The sequence below is a fragment of the Uranotaenia lowii genome, chromosome 3 (genome assembly GCF_029784155.1).
Source record: "Uranotaenia lowii strain MFRU-FL chromosome 3, ASM2978415v1, whole genome shotgun sequence".
In the NCBI taxonomy this organism is placed as follows: Eukaryota; Metazoa; Arthropoda; class Insecta; order Diptera; family Culicidae; genus Uranotaenia; species Uranotaenia lowii.
Window position 1 is genome coordinate 168,005,379 of NC_073693.1, and position 19,699 is coordinate 168,025,077.

Consider the following 19,699-nt stretch of genomic DNA (forward strand, 5'->3'; position numbering starts at 1 on the left):
CAAATGAGACTATATTTTTGATTCAATAGTATTTTGTTCTTGAAAATACTACACGCATAGTTATTTACTATGTGTTGATTTTTACTGCATACAGTTATAAGGACTATCAAAACTATCAATGGGAGGATGAGTAATTTAACATCGTGCATGGTAAAAATAATATATATTTAATGATAAAATTAGTACATGTTCAGATAAAACTAAGCATGAATTGACTAACAATATTACCATGCAGTATAGTACTAATATCCCACGGCATAGTAGATTTTACTTTTTGTGATATTTCGGATTTTTCTTAAAATATTGTTTTTTCCAAATCTAATTTGTATATCATGTTCGATGGCTTGATCTGGATGAATTGAATTACCTTGATGCTTGATGGGGTAGAAGTTGATTGGATTCGTAACTGCTGTAGTAAAGACGTGGTTGGCCAAGCTGGGGGCCAGATGATTGAGGTATCTTATGATTGTTCCCGGGAGTAGATGATTAACGTCGGAGCCCTGCGAATAAAGATTTATGAATAAAAAAATCTAGATATAAAAAACACAAAACTACCTTGTCCAGTTCTGATGGATTTGACTGCTTCGAATAGCAGTATCCGATGCTTTCTTGTTTTGTTGCAAAAGCATCTTTTTAGCACATGTTGGTTTGGTTTAATCGGCTTGACAATTTTCTTTGCAGTAACTCTACTGTTGTTCATGTCGGACTAATTTTTTTTGTTTACGATTTTGAGTTGTGTAAGGTGTCGTGCGACTACCTGCAGCATGCGTAGTCAGATTACTCACCCACCAATTCCTGGCTGATGTTCAACGGCTTCCCGAAGATTATCTTATCGACCATCGTGTTGAACTTCGCATTTAAAGTTTGCAGTACGTCGATGTAGGCAGCCAAATAGCTCAGTGGAAGACTTTCCGTAATCCGTAAATTCATTGGGTAAGACGCGATTCTCTGCACACACTGGCCAACCTGGTTAATAAATAAACTGTTAAAGTTTCGTTTCTAGATAATCCACAAATATTACTTACTTGTTTCTCAGCTATTTGGTTTCGCAGCTACCGCCACTTCTACTGCCACGGGCTTGCCATGGCACTGCGGTGGTGGTGCACAATCAGGGTCCGCGTCGTGACCCTGTGGCTATTCTCTATCGATCGGAAATTACGCGAGCTGAGTTTCATTGTTTACCTTTTATACACGCTCCTTTTTTAAAACTCAAATTTAAGTTGATTGGTTTCAAAATCGCAGCTCGGTGGCAGCCCTCAACTTTGAGTTTCACTGGGAAATCGCAAAGTTAAGTTGCGACAGGAATACTCAAAATAAAGTTCGATGGGCTAACTGAAAATAAAGCTTTTTTCGCTTTTTGCGGGTCGTGGAAGAAAAGAAGCTTTCAAAGTTCATTTTTAGATTTGAGTTGTGAGTAAAGCGGGTCACAGACTACACAACATTTGTACAAATGCGATGAAATTCGATGAAATTTTGTCGCTGTAAACACGATTTGCATAGTGTATGGCACTGCTTGAATGAGCGCCCAAACGGTTGGAGTGAAATCGGTCGGGATCGAAATATTTTGTACAAACCATCCTCCCAGCCGGGGTGGAGATGGTTATTTTTGTTGCTGTTTTCGCCAGCAATCGTTTGTGTTCGCGTGAAAAATGTTTGTATAGTGTGTGGGCGAGCATAGATCAAACAATCGTCTTGGAATCATCGAATTTGTATAGGCCATTTGTGTAGTCTATGGCCCGCTTTATGGAGGATGGCAAATGTTTCGGCTAAACTTTATTGTGCCGTCCGCTTCTCGTTCGATCTAAAAAGCTTTTTCTCCCACGGTGAGCTTTTAGCGGTAAGGAAAAAGCAAAGGACTGAAGCAACTGTCAAATCACATACACACGGATCGTACTGACTTTTTGGAACCAGAACGTCAGTTCCCCTTTGATTTCAATGGCATTTTGGTACCAAAACGTCAGTGCGGTACTGAAATGTCAGTTCGGAAATATTCTTCTCTTTCAGCCCCTTGGAAAAAAGGAATTAACTTTGAGTTCGAAGTTTGAATTCCGTTTTGAACCGTCCCGATGAGGAAAAAGGTAACTCAACTTTAAGTTCCTAGAATCGAACTATGTTTTGAACCACTGTCAAACTTAATTTGAGTTTTAAAAAAGAAGCGTGTAGATTATTAAACAAAATAAATCGAAAGGGTAAACAACCTCTAAAATTCGTGACCGGATTCAATATGATTTTTAAAGAAAATCCAGTTAAAGTCTGGCAGAACCGATCTATTCCATTGTGCCAGGGAAGGGGACGGTGGATATCTAATGTTTCAAACTCCCGATGTGGTAAGTTAACTCTTGTGAAAATTAAAGTGGTTTATACTGAAAAAAAGATGTTATTCTTTCAGCAATCGTTCGAATCCTCAACCGGTGCTTTGGCAGTAGAACCGGACCTATCACCCAGCATAAAGTGGACTGATTTGTTTTGCAGAACCCAGCAAACTACCGCCTATTAGTTGAAAACGACAGCTTCGAGAGCAGTGCCAGCAAAACTAGAAACAGGCGTGAACAGTTACGATGTGAGTAATCATTGGAATACTATTTCCAGGTTGGAGGTGATTAATAAAAAAAATGAAATGTTTTGAAAGATTAGTGTTTTAAAGACCAGTTAGTAATCCAGTTATTGAGAAATATGCGCAAAATAACGAAATGATTCTCGACAACTTTTTTTTATGAAAGCATTTGACTAATTATTTTCTGTCATCGGAAGAACGTTAGGTTCAATGTAACATTTACATACCCAACTTTTTATCAATCACGGAAATAGATTTGAAAGAACAGTAGGGGAGATAAGGGCATAACGAGCACTCCTCTTTTCAACAAAAGTACGTATTTTCTTAAATAAATTTTAATGAGGGTTTGTTTCGTATTTCCTATAGTATTAATTTTTCACAAAAAACAAACAATGTTTCTCAATTTTCATTAACATTCCAATTTTTTTTATTTTTCATTTAAATCAATTTCAAAACGCGTTTTTTCTTAAATTTGTTGACTCGGCCCGAACAGAGCACTATCAACCGGAGCACAATGAGCGTTTTCTGCCGTATAATCTAAGCAGCGAATTCAACTCGATGTAGAAAACTGAATTAAAGAGCTACAGCTTGAAAAGTTTACATCTGACGATGTGGCTCTTGGTAAGGTATCAAAAAGGTAATCAAAGTTCGAATTCTGTTCGAGGTGATTTTTTTCTATTTACCATTTATGATCGATTTTTTTATTGTTAGTTTATACGGCTATTTTAATGTTTGAACACAAAACAATGATGTAATTCACATATTACAGTTGATTTCTATGGTTGAATAAGCATTTTCCTTAAGGTGGTCATTATGCCCTAAGTGCTCAATTTTCATTTTGATGGTATTGAAAAAAAAATGTAGAAATGTTTTCCTTTGTAGGAATTATTATTTTAGCTGAGAGATAGGATCATTCGGAATGCTTTCTTATTTCGTTTCATGTGACGTCGAGATTGTTCTTCGAGTTTTTAAACTCGTACTTCTTTCAGAAAACCTTTGATTAAGGTAGTTAACAGTCTATCAGCAAGATCTTCGAAACAGTTTTCGTATAAGGTATTTCACGACTTGTCAACAGAACAGCTGATTTCTCATGTTTATAATTTTCGGCAGCTGGTGGTAGGGTAAAAATAACAACAACACTACGCATGTTCAATGGTCGGATAGTAACGAAACCAAACTGGCGATGCAAAAGTAATGGTTATGCAAAATTCTTAATTTTTTAAACTACCTTAAACTAAATAATTGTAGACATGAAATACTTTGGAGGTAGTGTTGATGTTATGTAATGTTAATTTGAAAAAATAATTTCTTTTGAAGAAATAATTGAGCAGTGCTAATCTCTCAAGTTCAAAATGGCGACCAGTAGGTGTTTACCTTTTTCAAAACAAAAACAAAAAGCTACCCTACCACCATCTGTCTCAGGAAATGCTCTATACTGCATGATTGTAATCTTCGTATCTTAGGTAAATTTCCGTCAGACGTGTTTTGACGTTGCTTCTGCATTTGTTCAGGAATCTCCTAAATTTTGCTTAAATATAATAAGCACTCATAATCCAAAAGATCCCATGCGCCAATATTTTTTTTGGCAGCTGAGATACTTCTTATTCGGGATAGCATATTCCAAAACGTAGACGAGCTCATTGGCCTCGCTCTTATAAACCGTAATTTTTTTTATTCACAAATGGTTTTATTACCTTTTTTACCTGAACAGTTTTTATGTGCCAGGGGCCAGGGGTGTTTTTCCTAACTTTGGGTTAGTAAGAGAGGGGGCCATAATTGTCGCGGCGACTCAACTGTTTATTAATCTTATTAGACGACAGGAAGGAGGATTATCTAGGGTTCATTTCCAAGAACACTCTCCCCACAGCAATATCACTTAATATGTATATTTCTTATATGTACATAAGGCTTAACCAGTTACTTGGCGTACACCTTCGAATCATGTGAATGATATTTGAAGCCAAAAAGTGGATTTTGCTGTTAAGCTGAAATAAATTATGTGAAATTGCTTAAATAAACTATCTGAAATAACGTATAGAGTTTTCTGAAAGGGCAAAGAAATATTCCAGCCCACAAAGTTTTCATTACGGAGCATAATCCTTATCTGGACCACCCTGATGTAAATAGCTGCCTCACTCTCGCACACACTGGAAAAAATTAAGTTAAGGTTGTCGCCGGTTGTTTTCAGTGCACAACCAATGTAAAACTGGCGGCGCACTTAACAACAAGTATTCCAGTTTAGAATATTTGCCTGGGTAGAATAGATAATTCTTCTTCAATAATTCAAATTTTTTGCACGCTTCCTGAGATACTGTGATTTGAAACAAAATTTAAGAATGGCGCTACCCTGGGTGACTTGGATAGTTATGCAAACATCGGAGTACTTTGATACAAAAAAAGTCTTGGTTAACAAATAATCGTTCTTTTCATTTCTTTTAGCTAAGGACGTTTATCTAAAAATCAATGTGGACCCAAGCAAATATAATAATAATCAATATTCCTCACTCCCCCAAAAAATGGGAGACACACCATGCGCGCCTTCATGTGGAGAAAGCTCTAACTAATCGTAGAAAAACAAATAAAAATTACCGAAGTTGCCACAGACATAAATTTTTCAAAACAAAACAAAATTTAGGTATCACAGTAATCGAACAGTTGTTGTTAAACATTTTTCTTCGTTGTTGTTTGAGGGCCTCAATAATTTGGTTTTTAGATTGGATACTGGTGAGTTTTCGTATTGCTTATTTAAATATGGATCTACCTTGATTGCGTTTAATTACCTGATTGATTTTTTAGGTAGGGGAGAGTGGGGATACTTGATCCCCTTTTCTTATTTTCACCATATCTTTTTGTAAAAAATCAGCAACTCGCCGTCTTTGACATTTTCTGACAGCTTGTAACTTCAAGTTTCTATGCTCCAAAAATTAGAACGATACTTACACCCGTTGATGAACTAGAAGCATTTTCGTGGGAGTAAAAAAATTGCGATTTTTCTGAAGTTAGGGGAGACTTGATCCCCTATTGAAGGAAACTGGATATTTTATTCAGGAAGCCCTAATCCTTGTATAAAAATCAAACAAAACCCCAAGATAGAATGTTAATTTACTATTTTGGTCATGTTTGTTCTCATTTCACAATTTATAGCAGATATAAAAAGAAAATTCTATAACTTTGTCTCAACGCTAATAACATTGCATACTTAGAGGCGCTATTTTTTATAATTAAGAGAAAATTAATTATTTTTGGTCTTTTCTTCAGACAATTATTTGATAAATATTAGTTTTTGGATAAATATTAGTAATTTCGTGATCAGCAATCATAACGATCAATTCAGAAGAAGAATATGCCGTTTGGAAGGGGGATCAATTGTGCCCAACTCTAGGGGATCAATTGTACCCATAATCAACATTTTAGAAAACTTTTTCTGAAAAAAGTTGAGAGTTTTCCATTACTTTGAAAATATGGCATTATGAAGTTCATTTTACGCTTGAACGATTGATACATTAGAACAAATATTTTTTTCATAATTTTCCCATGTAAGGAACATTTTAAAGTGATGAAAAAAGATCTTCAAGTTACATTTTGTGAAATTTTTCGAACAAAGTTCAATTACTCAAACAATTTTTTTGTTAAAAATTTTTAAACTACAAACATTGTTATTTTAATCATTTTTGCACATTTTTCTAGAACATTTGATTTTTGTAAGACATTCCAGTTTCGAGATATAGCTAAGGAATCAAGTATCCCCAGGGATCAAGTATCCTCATTCTCCCCTATTCTAAACACCGATTATTGCGGAATTCATTTTTCTGGAGGACTTAGCTCAAATTTGCTTGTGTATGATCCCCTGAATGAGGAAGCCAACCAATTAAAGAAAGCCTCCCCCGAGAACAAACTTAAAAAATCTGGGTGATGGCTGTGGACGTTCACATTCCCAGAACGAATTCTAAAATCCAACGGCGTGAAAGACGCTCTGTTACTTACGATTCCATGAGCGGCAAGAAAACCAGATCTAAAACATACTTGGTCGATTTTTTTTAAATAGATTTTATTATTTTAGCTTGCAAAATTCCTTTTTTGATAAAACTCCCTTGTGTTGCTTGCCGTCCCGCTAAATCGCGAAATCATGGAAAGATGAATGATACCAAGGGCATGTTACGTAGAACACCCATTCTAGGTTTTGATATTGTCCGTGGGAGAATTAAACTTCCTGTCAATGAATTGGTATGAGGTGCTGTTGCTACTGCTGGTGTGCATTACTTCTAAGATGACAGAATTTTACAACGAAATAAGAATCTTGTTCTCCAATAAAACTAAAAACCCCCAAACTTGAACTTCAAACAAAATCTGTTCGCCTAGTTTTGATATCCTGAAAAACGAAATATATGGTACATGCTGAGGGTTTTCGGATAAACTTTCGGGCTTGACGGAACCTTGGAATTTAAAATTTAACAAATTAAAAATAGACCTTCGTCCGTTGTGCTAGAGAATGCAAATTTTTTTTTCCAGTTATTGATTACTTTTCGACTGCCCGAAACATCCGAGGACCGGAACTTTCGTAATTTGTGGAGGTATCTTAAAGTCTCTGGGATTCAAAAGTATTATCTGCAATCCCCATAGAATGCCTTGAGGCAAACCAGATCCGAAAAGTCCAAAAGTAGATTTCTTCCTCGGGGGAGACATCACCAGGCAATTTCAGAGCTGGCTATCCAGTTCCAATCGCCCGAGGTGGGTGAGGCATCCATCCAAACGAAATTATGTGCAATTGGATGCAACGGAAGCAGGTACCGATTAAAGGTTTTGTAGATATCTGGGGAATTGTAACATATTTATCATAATGAATATCCGGGATATCTTGATTTTGAATGTTTACCTGTTTAAAACGGGAGTTTTTCAATACCACACATTAGATACATAAGTGTATTCGTACTATTCATCGTTATTTGTTAATGAAAACTTCGTTGACAAAAAAATGACTGATTGAAAACAAACTACCTAAGAAATTTCTCGACGAAACACGCCAACTTGACTCTTTTAGTAAGAACTTTCTCCTGAAGGTGGTGTTGAAGCGCATGTCCTTGCTGGACTGTATGAAGCATGCTGAGAGTTACCAATGTTGATTATAATATGTTTGACCCAAGTCAACTTTATGCACCAGAACCGTCAGTTGGCAATCAACACAACGAAGGAGATATGACAACGATTGAAATCACCGAAGCTAATTTTAAAGAAGGCAATAATACATCACATGCAATCACCTTTGAAATCGACAATGTAAATAATTCTTCTGAAGATTCTCAAGTGACCGGTCAGTGTGCTGTCGACGGAGAAATTTCGCCATCAAGTTCAGCTAAAGTTGCTGAATTCCAAAACCGTGGAACCAAACGTTCAGGAGACTCTTTCATTTTAAGCAATAAGAAGCATGCTGAGTCTGATTTCAAGTTCCGAAATTTTCGAATCAGCTGGAACGAAATGAACTCAACGCTCAAACATCATCTACTTGACATGGAAACGTTCAGGAAAGAATTTCCTTCTACAGTTATGCCCCATAGTCTAAGGATGACAAAATTTCTTTGGTGTTCTCTCATGCACCCCTTAGTTGAACAAGTACGAGCAATTGACGTTAACGCTAGTGCAAGTGTCATGGAGGATATTGCAAAGGAAATCATAAGAGCATACCCAAGTCTAGATCTAAGTGATGACGACGGATTTGGTGCTGGACAAGGTTGGATATATATCAAAAGAAAACTAATAACCCGCAGCTCTTATCGCAAACGTATTCGGGAATCAAACCAACCAACAGTTTCATCAAAACAAAACTGCAAAAACCGTAACGTTAAGGCAGGAACTACAGAAGAGTACTGGAAAATAACATCCAAGGAATGTTCCCCGAGTATGCTGAGTGTTCTTAAACAGGACAACGACTGTAACATAACTAACGAGTTTCTTAAGGTATCTCAGCCATATGTACGATATATTTTTGATACCAGCACAAACCTCAACTTGACTCTAAATGAGCTTCCGGTTCTAAGAAGACGTAAACTCCTAATGTTCCATTTCGAAGAATCCACGGGAGTAGATCCTGAATGTCTGCAGATGTATTTTAACAGCAAGAAACATAAAATTATTGAGTTCTCTAGAACTCATCGGAAATATAAACTTGAAGAAAATGCATCAGATATGGACGTTTTCAAATTCTTTGCTCAATTTCTTGGAGAGGACTTCAATCAACTTGTTATACAAAATCCGGTAAGTTTTTTTTTATACATTTTAACCGATAGTTTTTTCCCAACATAACAATGTTTTTGTATAAATTGTTCAACCAGAAATAATATTGAGATTTATTAAATTAAAATTATATTTTTTTTCACTTCAAGTAACTTTGACATAATGTTCTACATTATGAACAAGTTTTTAAATTAATCAGATGAAACCAGGTTTTATATTTTCAGTAACGATAATATTTATCGGAAAGCAAACAAGTCGTATCAAACATTGGATTTGGAAACTTCTAAAGAATAGTGTTGAACATATGAAATAATGTCTAAATTTATGTTTTTCAGATTGGAACTCAATTGAATGATGTGATTATTCCCTCATCAGGGCCTTTGCTGATGGCTTTTGGTACGTTTATGCAAAATACTTTAATTATATTAGATTTAAATGTTAAACATTGTTAAAATTATCAAACTCAATGCAACACAACTAGCACTACAATATAAAATAATCTAAGTTGTTTTGTCATTCTTTCAGATCTGGACGATAGCCAAATGTATTACGTGTTTGCCAATCAGGCTAGATTGACAGAGGGCACGGTTGATGCCAAACAAGCCATATGTGATCTTGTAATGGTTCATTATGTACATAACTTTATGTACATGAAGGAAAGTTCGAAGTTTATGGAATTTATACAGCAATACTTTTTTTAAATTTTTCCACAAATTGGCTCAAAAAGTCAGGCTGTTCGCGTTCTCAAGCAACAGCGTTTAGTGAAGAGACTGATAAACAATTTAACCGACCATATGATACGCTAACGTAGGTCCAAATGATTATTTGTCTACAAAGCAATTTGATAAATTTTCTTAATTTCAATAATAAATTAAATTGTTTTTAATTTTGATACAAAGTGTTTTTATTTCAAATTGACATCCTTGATAAGTTTACAACAAAAATAGAGTAAAATTTTCCTTATTAGTATTCGGGCACGGCCGATGGGGGGGTTCGGAATTCGAGGGATTTCTTCCCGTCTCCAGTCGAAGGCATCAACCATCACAGGAATCCGGGGTAAGTCGCTGACTCTTGCTGGCAGAACACCTGATCACCCGCCTGGGGGGGAATTTAGTTTGCACTTCGGTTTGAGTTGTACCTTGGTTGGACCAAATCTCTGCACCATTTGATTCGATTGTACTTATGTTGCACTTTGGACTCGATTTCGGATAAACTTTAGATCTAATTAAGTCGCTTGGTTGGACTTATTCGATATTTTATTGGGAACGAAGTAAAACCCGTGCGTCCAATTCAACTTTACTTTTTATTCTAACTAAACTTACAGTTCCGAAATCGGTCTTATAAAGTAGTGGATAAACAATCGAATCGAGTGGTGCAGTGATTTGGTCTCACCAAGGTACAACATAAACCAAAGTGCAAACGAAATCTTCCCCTCGAGCGGGCGATCAGCTGTTGTGTGGAAGAATAGGCGACGTACTTGAGTTCTTGCTGCTGGTCGATGCCGTCGACGAGAGACGGGAAGAAATACCCCGAAATCCGAACCCCCCATCGGGCGAGCCCGAACAATTAGAGAATGATTAAAAAAAACCAATATCAACAACAACAAAAAATGATATGAAATTCAAATCAACTCGATGTAAAATTAAGGGCTGCATATTACATCGACCGACGCATATTAACATTTACGAACATTTTCAAAGAATGTGATTTTACAAGTCATGATGTACTTATGAAGCGAAACGTAATTTTGTGTCTTAAGCGATGGTCCAATAATTTGCATCGCTTTCAATGTAAAATTAACTGATTCAATTTTTGCTGTGTAGGGGAAAAGTTCATATAACGCCCCATGTGGCTAAAACGCGCCACCTTTGTTTTGAAGAATCTGAAACATTTTAAGCCTGCAAAATATTACCAATTTGTTTTAAATGCTGTGATTGGTCATGGCAAGTATGAATTTATCCTTAAAATGCCCCTGTGTCGTGATCATTTCACAATTTAGGTTTTTCATCATTTTGATCTAAATTTTAAAACACTTTCAATAAGGTGTCACCAAGCAGAGAAAAACGAATAAGACAATATTTTCTGACACATCAATAGAGGAGAATCTTAACTATGATTTTATGCTAAAAAATCATACTGAACTCGCAAAGGTATGCTTTTTATGGGTACGTTCTATCATGGCCCATCCGCTCGTTATAACGCGCCAATCGTAGTAGGCTGAAAATAGCATTAAATTTTCAAAAAGGCCAATTTTCATTGAAAATGAACAAAAAGTCTAAAACCATATTTTGAGCGTTAATTCAGCCCAAAACATCTACTTTTCATTTTTTTTAAAACTTTGATTAGTCCATTTTAATTTTCTTTTCAGTCAAAGTGTCTGTAAGTATTGGTGTGTTTTTGGTCTTCGGCTGTTTTCGGGTGTGTTCGGCTACTAGGCGCATATTGAATACACAGCGGCGCGTATTTGCAACACAGTTTTGTTCTGTGGCTTTGAATATGGTTTTTAAAAATCAAGTTTTTGAAGCAACTATAGCAATTTGAGTAATAAAATATCATAGGCATTTGTAGAAAACACTTTTCTTCAACGATTGCACCCATTTTCAACACAATTTGTACTTGGAATACATAGAAAATCAGCGATTCGATTAGGTGGCGCATAATAGGGCATGTTCCCCTAGATGAAAACGTTAAAAAATGCATTTTAAAAAAAATTGTCAAAAGCTGAAAACCAGCCACTGTGGAGGCATAATGAGAACCCCCCCTGAGGCAGTATGAGCACCATTAATCAGAGCGTTTTTGCCTGGGAATCTAGCAGCGAATTCAATTCGATGAAGTCAGGTGAGTCGTAGATTCATCAAACAAAGCAATAACAAAATAATCTAGGTCTGTTTGTAGAATACAAACAATTCACGCACGCTCATACATTAAGTGCTTTGTTCGGAGGATGATGCTACTAGCCGTATAATGTAACAATAAAAAAATCGATCATGAATTGTGATTGGAAAAAAATCACCTCGAACAGAAATCTAACTCTAGTCTTTTGATTACCTCTCCGGCACCTTACCAATAGGCTAAATTGTCGGATGAAAACTAGTCAAGGTGTGGAGCTATAAATCAATTTTAATTCGCTGCTCGATTCTACGGCAGAAGATGCTCATTATGCCTCGATAATATGGTGCTCTATATGCCCCTAGTCAACAAATTTAAGTAAAAACGTGTTTTAAAATTGATAAAAGTGAAAAATAAAAAATTTATGATGGTAAAAATTGAGAAACAATGTGTACATCATGTTGCAGTGCGTACATTATAGATCAAGGTTATTTTAAGATCATAAGAGCTTATTTCGTGGTGCTCAAAAATTATAATATTTTCGTAACTTGAGAACCAAGCTAGTTTTTTTTAAATATCTCTGTAAAGATGATAAGGAGATTCCTTTTTTTGTGAAAAATTAATACTATAGGAAGTACGAAACAAGTCCTCATGAAAATTTATTTAAGAAAATACGCACTTTCGTAGAAAAGCGTAGTTCTCATTATGCCTCGGGTGCTCGTTATGCCCTCATCTCCCCTACCTACAAAAATGTTTGCTGGGTTGTATTTAAGTTCTATTTAAATTTTTCCTTTTTTTGGACACAATTTCAAATCCTTCTTTTGTCACTCGGAGTTGGAACATCGCGAGGGGGGAGGGGGGGGGGGTGCATAATAAAACATAATGCCAAAAACAAATTAATTGGAATAAATTAAAAATTATAATTTGTCATTGCACAAACCTATGAATCAAGAATTAAAAAGGTGAAATAACTCCAGTCAGTCTTTCCATTCTTTTTTGGTGTTGTAATCTTTAGGATATTTGTTTTTTTTAAATTAATTTAAAATACTTCAAACTTTATTTATTTCCTCTTCGGGTAATTTTGGAAATTTCGAGGGGGGGGGGGTGGAGAGGGAAAGGGGAAATAGATTTTTGTTCCTGCTGTATCCCATTAATTATTGTGAACAGTGATCAATGTAAAGGTTATTAGAATTGGATGGTAGAATTGAACGACGAATTGATGACGAATAATAACTCAAATGTTATAGATTGGCCAATGAATTTGAATTGTAAAAAACTAAAAACCCTCTGATTTAGTTATCTTATAAATTTTCTAATCTCCCGATTGATTTCCCCGATGGTTATCAATGCGTTGAAATCGTAACCTTATAACTCTAAATCTAAAAACGTAACTTTTCTTTTTCTATGGAAACCCCAGGAATATCAAAATGGTTGGTTCTAAAAAGCTATAATTTATGAAAATCGTTTGATTAGTTTTCAGAACTCAGTCCAAATAGTTATTCAGCTAAAAAAGTAAATATATATGATACTATATATGATTGAAGACTCTCAAAGCCGCCCCCGAGGGCGGTACGGAGCACTTTGAATAGTTCTACAATTCTAGTCAAAATATTACTAACAGGCTAGTTGTATTTTTCAATTCAAAATGTTGGCTGATTATTGCATACGAATATCTCGTACTAGTACCACGTGATTTGAACAGAAGAAAGAATAAAAACACCCGCTAAAATTTCCCTATTCAAATATTTAATGCTTAGCAAGCTTTGATTTGCTTTCAGTACACGTGAACTCTGGATGGTCGTTTCTAATGCCCGGCCCATGGTGATGGTTAAAATAACCCCGCCAAAGAAAAAAAAATCGGATGACAAAATGGGTGCCATGACTTTTGATTCGTGTCAATAAAACCGAAAATTGTATGGGAGGGTCCCTTTTCTTAAGTGGGAGGGGCTCAGAACTTTTACTAAAACCTTACCCTGGTTCAACTACATCTCTGTACCAAATTTCAGGCTGATCGGTTAAGCGGTGTGGATTTGTATAAGGTGCATACAAACAAACAAACATATATAGTCCAACTCATCTTTATATATTAGATTAAGTTTAATATCAGAATAAAGCATGTTGTGATAAATCTTTCCATTAGTTTGAGGTTATCAAATAAATGAAACAATCTTAAATAAAATATGAGCTGGTGAATCGAACGGCCAATCTACTTTATCGCACAAACAAACTCGTGTGCTCGGTTAGCAATGTTGAAATTTGGTAAACAAGTCTTTAATAATTAACTGAAATAAAACAATAGAAAAGGTTTCCATTCTTTGGAATCAGTTCATTAACTCTGACTTGAGTGAGATGTTCAATTCTCTCTTAAGATGTTCAATAGGGCTTCAATTCAAAATTTTAGTTGTAAAAATCCATTTTTTTCTATTTTACCTGTTAATCTAGGATAGGGGCATTTTACAAACACTATACCGAAACAGTCTCATCGTTGTTAAACCTTCATAAAAGCTTAATTTTGTTGTATTTTTTTCATGTGAATAAGAAACAAAAACCACCGGAGTTTTGGTTTGGGCATCTTTTCTTATAATTTTTAATGGTCACAGTATGACATCAAAGGTTTCAAAATCTTGGATGAATTTTTTAAATTTTTTGAGTTTGTAGATTCTTAAAATTCTTTCATGCATTATGTTCAAAACATATCACTTTCAAAATGCATTGAAAAGATATGTTGTTTTGCCAATTGTTTCGTCTAATGACTGCAGTAGGCGCATTTAGTTTCGCTTTCCCCTATGCACTTATATCACTGATTATATTTATGCTCCTGTGGCTCCAAGGGTCTCATACTTGAATTATCTATATGTTTTGAGAAATTGGTAGTTTCGATGAAACGGTTATTACAATTCAAATGGAACATTTCAAGTGATATATTTCATCCCTTATCTTAGTTGATTTGAAAATATGTTTTAAAAGTAATTTAACTTTCGCTATCTTGCTAATGCAATCCATTCCGCCAGCTGATTCCCTTTATTCCACCAACCGTCTACATACAAGCAAATCCCTGACAAGTTTACCAAACAACCGAATAAACCAACTACTTGCAACACCGAAACATAAATTTTATGATTTATACCGACAGTCCGATTTCAATAAATTATAACACCAACCTTTGCATTCCGCCTCGACCAAAAAATGGCGGTTGGAGAAGGGATTTATTTATTTGACGGTTTTACTTTTCGCGAGTTGCCATTTTTTTCCGCGCAATTTCTTTCATCTCCCGGGGTAGTAAAAGTTGGGCAGCAGAAAGTATGTATTAATGTGCCGAAAATTAAACAAAAAGTTGAAAAGAAAAAAACTTTAGCAGATCTCCGGCTGCCAGGGGCCACCGATCATAGGGAAGGGAAGAAAGCCAATAAAAAAAGGCAATAAAATCCATAAAACGAGCTAAAATATTATGTCAGCAATGCAATGCTTGGAGCAAATTCACGACTACGAAAATAACTGGGGCTGATTTGTTTCGAGATTTCCGTTTAGATGAAAAATGAGATTGCTCGGACAATTGCAGCAATTGGCGATCAGGAAGAAAAATATTAAACAGCTCGTAACCAGATCGATGCTGATTGGAGATTTCAGGCAAGCAGGAAAAGTGGTGTGAGAAAAAACAACAAGTGTCTAGCTAGTGAACTGGCTCGTTTCCAATAAATCATGCATCCAATTTACTTTTTCATCATAGGTGTTCTCAATTAATCTTAATGACAGGTTCAATCGATATGCAAACCATCTCTACTGTTGCGCAAATCACGGTCAATGATCGGTGCATAAATTGATATGAATAATCAATAAGTGTATCGATTCCAGGCTGAAATCCTTGGAAATCTCAACTCATAACACCGCTTATCATTTATTAAAAACCTGAGGTGCAAGCAGTTACGATAAAAGAATTAAATGAGCCATAGAGTGATTTGTGTACTCCTTTTTTAAAAAAATAGTGCTATATATTTCATGGAAATTTCAGCCTGAAAACCTAATAAAGTTTTGATTCTGAGATACATCGGTAGATTGGGTCCTGCCTTTTGTACATTAATAAGAATCAAGATACATGACACACACATTGAAGCTCCCAACTGGGAATTCTGTACAAAAATATAAAAAACGGGAGTCAACTTTAAAAAGACCTAATAAAAAAATACAACTGAGAGTAAACAAGAAAATGTGCTAGCAGTGAAAATGCTACAGTTTATTGACTCCGATTTTGATTTGACCTAGATATGAACAGTCTGACTTTAGAGAATAACAATCTTAGAAAACTTCATGTGACGGGTGTATTTCCTGGGAGGCCCCGTCACATCAAAAACATGTGACGCTCTCTCACTCAAGTTAGCCGCTCAGGTCAGTCACACGTTTCAAATGGTGGAGTATTCCCTCTTTTCTTTCTCGCTCCGAGAATTTCTTTGGGCCCGGCTAGTAAAACTACCAAAATGAGCGTGGCGACGATCGTGTCAACTATTTCCTTTCGCTACAGTAGTGCTTTATTAACACGTTTGTCGCCACGCTCATTTTGGTAGTTTTACTAGCCGCGCCCAAAGAAATTTTCAGAGAGAGAAAGCAAAGAGGGAGAACTCCCATATTTGAAACGTGTGTTGAAGCTGAGCGGTAAACTCAAGTAAAAGAGCGTCACACGCTTTTTGATGTGACGGGGCCCCCCAGGAAATACACCCGTCACCCTAATATGGGTGCCGTGGCGACGAACGTGTTAAGGCGCCAGCACTAATTTTTACTTCGGAGGTCCGGACTTCCGACTTTCGAAAGACTTCCGACAAAGAAAAGTGAAGTACTAGATTGTAGGAAATCGGTTTTTTGTTGATAGTTCACAAGCGACGTTTCTAAAAATTATATTAAAATTCACAATATATTCGATTGAACATGACAGTATTAGATCACTAGAGACGCTCTCCCCTCTCACTCAGAGTAGCTTTCTCTTGTTAAAAATCTAAAAATTGAAGCAAACGCAAACAAGCAGTTTAACACGCCACCAAACAAAATCTCGGAGCGTGAAAGTAAAGCGAGAGAGCTCCAGACATCCCGGGACGAACTGGCATCCCTTTTTACTAAAGAAACGTATTTCCTCCAATTAATTTTCATGAGGAAATAAAAATTCAAAGACACAGAAACTAATCCTTCTGTCGCTAGCGTGATAGGTTTTGACTGATTTCGATCGATTTCAATTAGCTTCATTGGACACCGGTTCTACTTATTTCAGCCAAAACATTGCACAATATGAAAATATGGACCTTAAATCCTAAAAAAAATCAAAGACGCTGGTTTAATCACCTGGAATAATTCGGAAAAAATGCAACACTTTGTTTTGTGGATAACTTTTCAATGCATGGATGGAAATTGATGAAATTTTCAGTAAACCTGTCTAGTGATAAAATCTTCACTTGTGCTAATGTTTTAGTGGTTTTTGAAATAGCGTCCAATAAAGTAGTTCGTCAATTCTGATTTTAGAGCGCATCGTGCCCCATTTATAATGCATACTATGAACTACCCTTTTAATCAAGGCTACTTTTGATAAAATTATTTGACTAGCCGAACCTTAAAAGTAAGCTATCAAAATTCATGCTCTGAAAGGACACCCATTAGAGCTGGGGTCCCTCAGGGCAGTATACTTGGGTCAATTTTATATATTTTTTATCTTCCTGATGTACCAGAAGGTAAAGGTAGAAGATTATTTGCTGATGATACTTTGCTTTCAGCCAAAGGACGAAATTTACGGGTGATACGCAGTAGATTGCAACAAAATTTAAATTCCTTTTTGAATTACTTGAAAATGTGGAAAACTTCTCCTAACGCTTCCAAAACTCAACTTATTTTATTTCCTCATAAGCCAAAAGCTCAATTTTTAAAACCTAATGAAAATCATTCCATAACTTTAACTTTTAATGGGGTTTCATTAGAATGGTCTGATCACGTGAAGTACTTGGGACTCACACTTGATCGGAATCTTACTTTTAAAAATCACATTGAAGATATTCAATCTAAATATAACAGAACAAGGTTCTGAAAATGATTTTGCGGCTTCCACCTTGGCACAGTACCGAAGATCTTCACCGGATTGCGAGCATTGAATCGATCGAAGAGATGGCCAACAAAATCATCTCTAACTTCAGAGGCAAATCGATGCAGTCTTCCATCGCAAAATTAGTTTAATTTTAGGATAGTGCTAGTTTTTAGTTGTATAGCTTCATAATATTTTTGATATTACAGGATGTTCTCCAACATAAAAATACTTGATTGCGCTCAGCAAATTTAAGTCAAATAAATAAATTTTAGTGATTTGTAAACTAAAGTGCTCTGGACAGTTCATTATTGAACTGAACACCTAATTTAATGTAATATTGAAATATAAATGTAGTGATGAATTGGTACGAATAAAGATATATTTAAAAAATGCTACTTTTTATAAATTTTTCTGTTTTCAGAGGCTGCTAAAGCAAAACTACTCAAAATTTTTAATTTGATCCAGTTTATGGCAATTTTAGCAGATAGTCTTTCATCGGCAGAAAAACAACATATTTGACTTATTATCACTCCATCTATGTTTTCAAGTTCTTGCACCTTTCCAGACCCTATCAAAACGGAGAATCAACTTTGTAGGACTTATGGAAGGGTTTTTCAGGAAAAGGTCAAATTTGAAGGCAGTCTTCTTTGTCTATTTTACCATTCTTTGTGTCAATAGTTATGTAATACTGACTAATTTTCAGCTTTCACAGATCGTCTGCCACCTCAAGTGCTAGACATCATTTTTTTTTTAATTTTTTTCTTCTCGTTTATCTCCGGAACATCCAGGCGATACTTGCTAAGGAAATGTTTTTTGCTAGAATCCTGCCAGGTGCCCGCTAAAAAGTTCGTTCTGCTGTCCATGACGTAATTTTTCCCCACTAGCGGTTGCAATACTTTGCGCACGATTAGACCACCGTATTTTGTTTATTTCAACAGCGAGTACTTTTTTACCTTGCAGAAACAATGTCAGGCCTGTTTATCTCGTCTAAACGAGCCAGTTAATTTGTGTCACTTCCCTAATTGAAATTTTTGGTTTGCGCTCGATAAAATCTCTATCAATCCCCACCTTCATGGAAATATTAATCTTCACGTCATGAATATAAAAATTTAGAATGGATTAGCTCACCATACGATCCTCTAGGACTTTATTAACGATTTATCATATGATTTTTGTTCGTACAGTTGATTTCCAGCTGTTCCTTCAAGGACTTTCCTGATTTTTTTGCAATCCTACCCAAAAATTTAAGTCAATCACCCTCTGTATCTCAAAAACCTCTTGCTAGAACGTTACAAAAATTTGCAAATATAAACAATACACTAGTAGGTAGCATCACTGAAAATTTAATCAATTTCCATTCATGCATCACGCATAAGGTTGTCAGATTGCCCGGTTTTATCCGGGTTTGCCCGATTATAGAATACTAAATTTAAGGACAGTCCGGCCCGGCCGGTTGCCCGGATTTCATTAAAAAATTCCCGGATTTTCCTCGGATTTATTCACTTTGTTTGCAAATTAAACAGAAAAAAAAACAACAAACACCTCCAAAACGACATTTTTAGAGCAAGTTTTATAAAAATAATCATGAAAGGTTTTTTGGAAGCCTAAAATTCGGTTCTAAATCTATCGATGAGTTTTTATGGATTTTTTTTTATTTTTTTTCTTGATTTTTGTTGAGGAATTTCTGAGTTTTGAAAAAATTGGCCGAATATTGCTTAGATTTATGGTCAATTTGAAATCAAATACCCGGATTTTACCAGGTTTTTATATAAAAATTGCCCGGTTTGTCCTGTGCTGAAAAAATTCTGGCAATTTTAATCATGCATGCAGAAGTTATTTACAAAACCAAAGTGTTGATTTTTTTTTTCGATTACACTCCTTAAATAAATTAGATGGAAATTTTTTTCCGGTAAAATTGTTTTGGGAAACATTCAGAGTGTTACGAAAGATACATATAAGCCTTTTGAATAAGGCCTCTCTCATAAAATCGACTATTTGTATCAAATTATTTTTTGATACGCTAAATTTTAATA

General features: G+C 35.6%; 2 protein-coding genes across 2 annotated transcripts in view; both read left to right on the forward strand.

Moving 5' to 3' along the window:
- The first annotated feature begins 7,693 nt into the window (after positions 1-7,693).
- Positions 7,694-9,594, forward strand: LOC129750705 (uncharacterized). Its single transcript, XM_055745709.1, has 3 exons — positions 7,694-8,803; positions 9,118-9,178; positions 9,308-9,594. The coding sequence occupies exons 1-3, from the start codon at positions 7,748-7,750 to the stop codon at positions 9,481-9,483; spliced, it is 1,293 nt and encodes a 430-aa protein (XP_055601684.1). The 5' UTR covers positions 7,694-7,747; the 3' UTR covers positions 9,484-9,594.
- A 5,552-nt stretch (positions 9,595-15,146) lies between these two features.
- LOC129752825 (protein I'm not dead yet-like) overlaps positions 15,147-19,699 on the forward strand; it is an 18,337-nt gene continuing 13,784 nt past the window's right edge. Inside the window, exon 1 of the mRNA XM_055748606.1 lies at positions 15,147-15,256. Within this exon, the coding sequence (XP_055604581.1) occupies positions 15,147-15,256 (110 nt within the window). The remainder of the gene's footprint in view (positions 15,257-19,699) is intronic.

Excerpts from the sequence above, each read along its gene's own strand:
- LOC129750705 (XM_055745709.1), top strand. The coding sequence starts at position 7,748 with ATGACAACGATTGAAATCACCGAAGCTAATTTTAAAGAAGGCAATAAT. Across the intron at positions 8,804-9,117 it reads AACTTGTTATACAAAATCCG|ATTGGAACTCAATTGAATGA; the intron begins GTAAGTTTTTTT and ends TATGTTTTTCAG. Across the intron at positions 9,179-9,307 it reads GCCTTTGCTGATGGCTTTTG|ATCTGGACGATAGCCAAATG; the intron begins GTACGTTTATGC and ends TCATTCTTTCAG.